Source organism: Olea europaea, unplaced genomic scaffold, assembly GCF_002742605.1.
Source record: "Olea europaea var. sylvestris unplaced genomic scaffold, O_europaea_v1 scaffold635, whole genome shotgun sequence".
Lineage (NCBI taxonomy): Eukaryota > Viridiplantae > Streptophyta > Magnoliopsida > Lamiales > Oleaceae > Olea > Olea europaea.
The window spans coordinates 59589-67544 of NW_019264714.1; the positions used below are offsets into that span (position 1 = coordinate 59589).

A 7956-nucleotide genomic window follows, 5' to 3' on the forward strand; every position below is an offset into this window, starting at 1 on the left:
CTAGGTGATCGATGAACCATGTAATTTTTATTAAACTTTCTATTTCATGATTTTGAATTATTAGTTTGATGGATATTTGAATGGATTACATTGGTTTATTTATTTCCACAATTAATGTGCACTTGATTTGTGTGAACTTGGTGGTTTAATTCTGAATTTGAGAAAATTAGATTAGACTCGACATATATAATTAATCATAGGATCCGATAGGGGATAGAAATATACCCCTATGCCCTATGTAAATCTTTAATTGCTCACAAAAGGATTATATATGTTCTTGTAAAATTGCATCCGTCATAGAGATATAGGCTGATGATTTATGAGAATAGGTTCAATATATCTCGAGAGAGAGTATTGAATAGATTTAGGAGCATTGATTTATCAAATTCATATTGAATTATCAAAATTGTGAAATTAGGGTTTAATTGGTAATTATTTGGGGATTCGTGATCCTAGTGCATTTGTTTTACATAGATTTTCATAAATTGATAATACATTTCATCGATTTTTCATAACATTTCGTAATTGAGTCATTAGTTAAGTGAATTTAAGTAACTAGGGTTTGATTTGAAATTAGGGTTTTTCAATTTGGGGATTTCTCCCAAAATTAGGGTTTTTGATTCCAAAATTCATTTTAACTCAATTAGTTTCGGTTAAGGCTAAAATAAGTAAAATTGAATTAACCAATCTCTGTGGGACGATATTCGGACTCAATTGATCCATTTTATTACTTGTTAACGAACCGTACACTTGCGGTAATTTAAATCGAAAGGAATATTTCGCGAACAATTCCCGACCTATTTCGGGAGGTGAACCATGCCAAATGAAAAGCGTTAGAAATGGAGACGAGAAGAATTTTGCTCATGTAAGTATTTATGTTCCCGTGCATACTTAAGAATTACAAAGAACTCGTTTTTGTCCATCTTCGTCGCTCGTAAACACCAGTGACAACTTTCGTCAATGCAGATAATTGTATATGTCGACTTGTTCGAAACAATGCTAACCAATAACTCGTAAACAAACTTAGCAACTCAATCAAATTAATGTGCAAAAAGTATCAGCAAATGAATGAATAAATTAATCTTGTAAGTATACGTTTACATGGTACCCAACATTATACCGTCAAAAAAGTAAAATCTAACATCTTATTACAATACTTTCTATACCAAAGTCGAACATGATTTAGTGGTAGGATCAAATAAAGTCGGAACCAAATATTTTCTTCCATTGACACCATTTGCATTGTAGCTAGCACCGGTCGTGGGGTCCACTAGCAAGTCCCCGGCGTAGCCCGGGTAGGCCCCTTTAGCATAGACCCCAGGGCAGGCCGAGGCAGCCTCCAATGGTGCATCAGATGGGCCCTGGTAGTACCCATTTCCGAATGGGTTGGTGGCAGTCCCAGCTAAAAGGCTAGCCAAGTTGATAACCATGCCGCCCAAGCCCACATCATTGTTGGGTGCAACTAATGGTGGGCTCTGTGGGCCGTAAATGGGCTGGTGGAATGGCCAGGCACATTGACCCGGGCACTGGGTCTCCGAGTTACCAACCCAGATGTAGGCAAACTTGCTGTGATTTTTTCCTTTCACGAGGGCAGTCTTGGAAGCTACAGAACCATGGGTTCCGCATCTACTGGAACAGAAACCTTCAACTGCGACGTCCGCTGAAGTCAAGACTACATTAATGGCGTTCGTTTGATCACCCTTTGCTACCAATTGTTGTACTTGCTGCATTGTGAGTGATTTACCCAGTGAGCATTTCTCGTCAGAGATTTGATTGCCTAAGTCCAGTTGTAGGGAAGATGATTTCTTGGATTTGATCAAGTGATAGTACTTCTCTGTAGCTCCCCACCATTTAGAAACAGAAGGTTGAGCCTCAGATTTTGAAGACGATAACGAGGCAATGAAATCAGATATTATGGCTTTCTGAGATGGCTTGAAATTTCCATACCAGATGAGATTGACGGTGATCTTGCCAGTAAGAAGTGGGCCCTTGTGGTATTTGAAAAGCATAGGATCTTGATTTTCCAATATTCTTGCTGCTGAAGCACAACTGAGTAACAAAAATGCAGATATCAAGACCATATTGATGGAGAAACTGGCTGCCATTTTGAATTGGGATTTGATATGAAAAGGAAAGTGGAAAATATGTGGAATTTCTTTGTTTTCGAGAGGATTTGATGGTGGAAATAGAGAGCTGAGGCAATTCTTTATATAGGGAGTATGGACTCAGATCAGAACAGAGGAAGGCTCAACGAAGGAGACAAGAATTTAGAATGTGCCAGCCTTGATATTATTGGATTGGATACGCGTTTTCACTTTAATGAATTCATGAGTTTTTTAAATAAAGTTGGGAGTTGACCCCACGACATAAAAACATTATGTGCCAGCCAGCATGGATTTGAGGAAGGGACTACCTCTAAATATTTATGATCTGCTTGATTTCCATAAAGTCAACCTAATGTTCAAATTACCACAAGTTGCAAGAGCTTAAAGATCAAAGTCTAGTTCAAGTGATGAGAATGAAGTTTTTACCATATTAGTAAATAGTAATTTGAGTTCGATTCTCAGTTCGATTACCATATTAATAAATATAAAATCTTGAAAAACTACACTTCATTTGATCTAATCATACTTTTCTGTGATCATAAACCAACTAAAGTATCTTTTTATAAATTACATGATGTTGGTATAGTTGTTTGTTAATCTTTTTTTTCTCATTTGCAATTTTGAAATAATAATAAATTCCACTAAAATTACAAGAATTAATAAATACGATATAAATTCAACTTTCAATTTGTTCGTTTGAGATTGGGTGCAAGTTCGGGAAAAAAAAATAATTGTTGGAGTATAAGTCGTAGGTTCAATGCAACGTGTAAATAAAATTATAAATCCTACAAAATACATTGATAAAAATATTATGTAATGAACTTATAAATTTGAATAAACTTCACAGAACCTGCTCTAAAATTGTCCAAAGGACTCATTTTATGACAAATATTCAAAATATTTTGAAATCAAGTTGCATGCATGCTTGCACGTACACCGAACACTAGAAATTAGAGCAACTTTAATATATATATATATATATATTCAAGCTGTCGCCTACGCTGTATAGTCAAAGCAACAAACTATAATTAATTAAAACATTAGCTGATGGTTGGCCGAAAGGAATGTAATTTTGTCTCCTTCCATACCGTCCTCAAATGCTGTTGGCCAAACATAATTTCATTTTGTTTTAATTAAAAAACGCGTTATCAAGCTGTATTTTAAGTGAACTCTCTCTCTCTCTCTCTCTCTCTCTAAATAAATATACACTTCAAGGTTGTATTTGAGATTTTTTTCCCTGTCAACTTTGAATTGGGGATAAGGAGATTAGGTTGTGGTTTTAGGCAAAAACTGTCAAATTGAAATATCAAATTTAACGAAAACCAATTGCAAAGTTAGGAGGGGGACAGCGGGAAGTCGACACTCAATAATGTCAAAGTTTATATCACATGTAACTTTCACATAACTAAATACTTATTTACGAGTGTTTACATTTTTAATTAAGTAACATCTCCTATAGAATGTGTGGATAAAAATCAAGTAATAAGTTGTGGATTCATAGAATATGTATATAATGTAGATTTGATCCGTTCAAGATATAATTTAAACTGTGCCAAAAATGTACTTAAGTTGAAGGATAAAACTGTCAAATAACTTAATATTCTTCTAATTTTAACATTCTCCTCACTAATTTTTCCTCATTTGGTAACACTGTATAAATATTAAATAGGTTGATGATTAACTTTATAAGTTAGAGAACGATTTCCGCACTGTTTATGTACTACAAGCATGATTGTAATCATATGCTGACGCAAAAGATATTGACATCTTTGGTAAATATTAAATTAAATAAATTAGACATAATAACAGAAAGAGTACAAAACATATGAAATGTTTGTTCGGTATCCCATCTAAATAAAGGTTTTAACACATCCTTTTTGACTAATGGAAAAGTTGGTGTATATAGCACCAATATAAGTAGCCATTTTGTATGAGTAATTAGTATTTGAGCTTGGAAGTGACATTGTTTATGTATCAAAATGTCTTTCTAGTGATGTTTAGTGTTAATTGGCACTCGAATTATTCTTATATTTGCACTTCTCATAAATTTGGAAAATTATAATAAATTGTTTCAAACTTTTGACCTTCTTGCATTTTTGTTTCAAACATTTAAATTTAGACTAACATCGATAACTTACGCATTTTTTGCACAGTTGATCCTTTTGGATAAATTCAGTACAAAATTATTGTTAAATTTGCGAGTGAGCTACACTTTCTTTAAGGGATAAATAGTATACGCAATCCCAAAGTTTGATAAAATTAGCGATCTTGTCCCCAACCTTCAAGAGATTAAAAGTAAATACATCTTATTAATATGTTTCTAAAAATACAAATTTATCTTTTGTTTTTAAATAAAATGAAATAAAATAAAATAATATCCTTCCCAATAAGTTTATCAAAAGCAACCATTGTTGCCACCACCACAATCAAGCACAAAATGACCGAAATGAATTGGAGCTTTTCTCAATCTCCAAAAATGATAAAAATGAGTTGGGGTGGTGGGGCTGCAACCAGGAGGAAATGGGTGAAGACGGTGCTTAGTGTTTTATTTTTTAAATATTTGTGTTTGTTGGAGGTGCACCATTAGCCTGATTTACTTTTAAGGTTAGTGATCAGTTTCCTTTATTAAAACAGCATGTTCAAGTCACACGACTGATCCAATAGTAAGCTGACAAAAACTGTTAGGAGAGACTGACTTTTCCATTTACCAAAGATTAGGAACAGACATAAGACAAGACATTTGTAAGGGCATGAACGCTACTTTTGTCAAAATTGGGACTACATATGCAATTTATCCTAATTTCAGTTAGTGGCGACCCTGAGTATAGGCGAGATATACGATCTCCTAAGGCCCCGTTCTGGTGATGACCCTAAATTATGTAAAGTTAATTAATTGATTGAAGAAAAATGAGAATCATATTTATGAAATTCTGCAAAATAGAGTTATCGTATGCAAACATAAGAAACTAATATATATATATATATATACACACTTTATTTTCCAAACATTCATTTTCTTTTCTTAACCAAACAAAAAGTCTATTTATCTCTTCAAATTCCACGTCCAACATTCACCTTCCATTATTTTTTCACCCAACAAAATTTAAATTATTTCTCTTTGAATTAAAATTTTAAAGATTTATTGCAGATTAGTTTGATCTCATTGCCATTTTTAAAACCTTACACGTTTTTTTCTTTTTTTCTTATCTTCAAAACACATACTACAGAGTACATAAGTTGTTATTATATTGTTTTTTAACTTCATGATAATAATATTTTTAGATGTTCGCTGAAAATGCTTTGAATTTAATAATCCTTTATCCGTATTCATACAGACACTTCTTATTTTTAAATTAATTTCTTATAAATTAATATAAAATTAGAAGTTCATTTGTATTTGATCATTATTTTCATTTTTTTTGTTACACTATTTTTGTAGTCAATATTCTCCAATTCTGTACATAAATCACTCAAATGTATATTCATTTTCGTGCGAAAAAGTTGCAGTGAGAAAATGTCATTGGATTGTAATTCTGATTGTCAAACTTTATTTTTAAATTTTACTGCAAGTTGAAATTTGATATTTTTTTAATTTCCTCTTCAAATTTTGGGGCTTAGTTGTCCGTATTAGATTCTTAATAATTATATTAAGCCACTGTTTGAAATCGATTAAAATCTAAATTTTAATTTAACTATATATTTTATGGATCTCACAACTTTAAATTCACATATTTCATCTACTTTTATCCAAATCTACTAATAATTTGATTTTAATCTCTATCAAACAAAAGCTAAAACTCTATATAAGAAGACCCAAAATATCATGGCCCCATATTTAAAATTGGTATAAGGTTCCCAAAATATCAGGGTCGGCCCCGATTTCAGTCCTTGCATAAAACTAACAGTCATTTCGGATGAAAACCATAAAAAAGGTCCATCTGTGCCAAAAATGAATAGTTTGGGACATCATTGTCACGATTTAAAAGTTCAGGAGCAAAAATGCAAGATGGGTAAAGATTTGGGCCCATTTATATCAATTTCCCTATAATATTTTCTATTTCATAATTTTTCTCTTATGAAAAAGACGAAGTTAGATTCGTATTATAATAATCTTTAACCAACAAAGGTCTAGGTGATTAAAGTTTAGGTATGAAGTTTAAAAAAAATAAAAAAAAATAAAAATGTCATTTAACTTGTAGAAAAATTCATCACTTGTCTTTATTTTGTTCTAATAGCTTGTAAAAGTAATCAATTTATTACATCATCATCATCAATCTGGTTTGTAATATTCAAGAAAATTTGTACATGACTAATTAAAAATGGTTACACGTTGTGAGTGGCAATACCTTGTTAATTTTATAAGTTGAACCTCCACATCAAAAACTCAAAATAATGCTAACCAATAACTCGTAAACAAACTTAGCAACTCAATCGAATTAATGTGCAAAAAGGATCAGAAAATGAATGAATAAATTAATCTTGTAAGTATACATTTACATTGTACCCAACATTATAGCGTCAAAAAAGTAAAATCTAACATCTTATTACAATACTTTCTATACCAAAGTCGAACATGATTTAGTGGTAGGATCAAGTAAAGCCGGAACCAAATATTTTCTTCCATTGACACCATTTGCATTGTAGCTAGCACCGGTCGTGGGGTCCACTAGCAAGTCCCCGGCGTAGCCCGGGTAGGCCCCTTTAGCATAGACCCCAGGGCAGGCCGAAGCAGCCTCCAATGGTGCATCAGATGGACCCTGGTAATACCCATTTCCGAATGGGTTGGTGGCAGTCCCAGCTAAAAGGCTAGCCAAGTTGATAACCATGCCGTCCAAGCCCACATCATTGTTGGGTGCAACTAATGGTGGGCTCTGTGGGCCGTAAATGGGCTGGTGGAATGGCCAGGCACATTGACCCGGGCACTGGGTCTCCGAGTTACCAACCCAGATGTAGGCAAACTTGCTGTGATTCTTTCCTTTCAAGAGGGCAGTCTTGGAAGCTACAGAACCATGGGTTCCGCATCTACTGGAACAGAAACCTTCAACTGCGACGTCGGCTGAAGTCAAGACTACATTAATGGCGTTCGTTTGATCACCCTTTGCTGCCAATTGTTGTACTTGCTGCATTGTGAGTGATTTACCCAGTGAGCATTTCTCGTCAGAGATTTGATTGCCTACGTCCAGTTGTAGGGAAGATGATTTCTTGGATTTGATCAGGTGATAGTACTTCTCTATAGCTCCCCACCATGTAGAAACAGAAGGTTGCGCCTCAGATTTTGAAGACGATAACGAGGCAATGAAATCAGATATTATGGCTTTCTGAGATGGCTTGAAATTTCCATACCAGATGAGATTGACGGTGATCTTGCCAGTAAGAAGTGGGCCCTTGTGGTATTTGAAAAGCATAGGATCTTGATTTTCCAATAGTCTTGCTGCAGAAGCAAAACTGATGAACAGAAATGCAGATATCAAGATCATACTGATTGAGAAACTAGCTGCCATTTTGAATTGGGATATGATTTTGAACAGAGAAGTTGTAGAAAATATGTGGAATTTCTTTGTTTTTTGTGAGGATTTGATGGTGGAAATGGAGAGTTGAGACAATTCTTTATATAGGGAGTATGGACTCGGATCAGAATGGAGGAAGGCTCGACGAAGGAGACAAAAGAATTTAGAAGACAGCAATAATCTTAATGGATGCGCGTTTTTACTTTTTCAAATAAAGTTGGGAGTTGACCCCACGAAAACAAATTATGCGCCAGCAAGCACAGCATACATTGAGCCCTTTTACTTGGCATCGCCCCCTGTTTGGACAGGGGATTGTCCAAGAAGAATAAGCCGCATTGATTTTA

At 34.1% G+C, this 7956-nt stretch overlaps 2 protein-coding genes across 3 annotated transcripts in view; both read right to left on the reverse strand.

Annotated features, from left to right (window-relative positions):
- LOC111389932 (protein EXORDIUM-like) overlaps positions 1 to 2188 on the reverse strand; it is a 23696-nt gene extending 21508 nt beyond the window's left edge. Inside the window, exon 1 of one of the 2 annotated variants that reach the window (XM_023014920.1) lies at positions 1431 to 2188. In XM_023014920.1, coding sequence (XP_022870688.1) covers positions 1431 to 2105 — 675 coding nt within the window. In that variant the 5' untranslated portion in view covers positions 2106 to 2188. Of the gene's footprint in view, positions 1 to 1040 lie in introns of those variants that run through there. The other variant, XM_023014919.1, reaches the window with a different exon arrangement.
- A 4353-nt stretch (positions 2189 to 6541) lies between these two features.
- Positions 6542 to 7693, reverse strand: LOC111389936 (protein EXORDIUM-like). Its single transcript, XM_023014922.1, has one exon. It carries the CDS (start codon positions 7604 to 7606, stop codon positions 6662 to 6664), a length of 945 nt encoding a protein of 314 aa, XP_022870690.1. The 5' UTR covers positions 7607 to 7693; the 3' UTR covers positions 6542 to 6661.
- Between the last annotated feature and the right edge of the window lie 263 nt (positions 7694 to 7956).

What these genes read in the sequence shown, in the direction of transcription:
- LOC111389936 (XM_023014922.1), bottom strand. Translation starts at nt 7,606, where the DNA reads ATGGCAGCTAGTTTCTCAATCAGTATGATCTTGATATCTGCATTTCTG.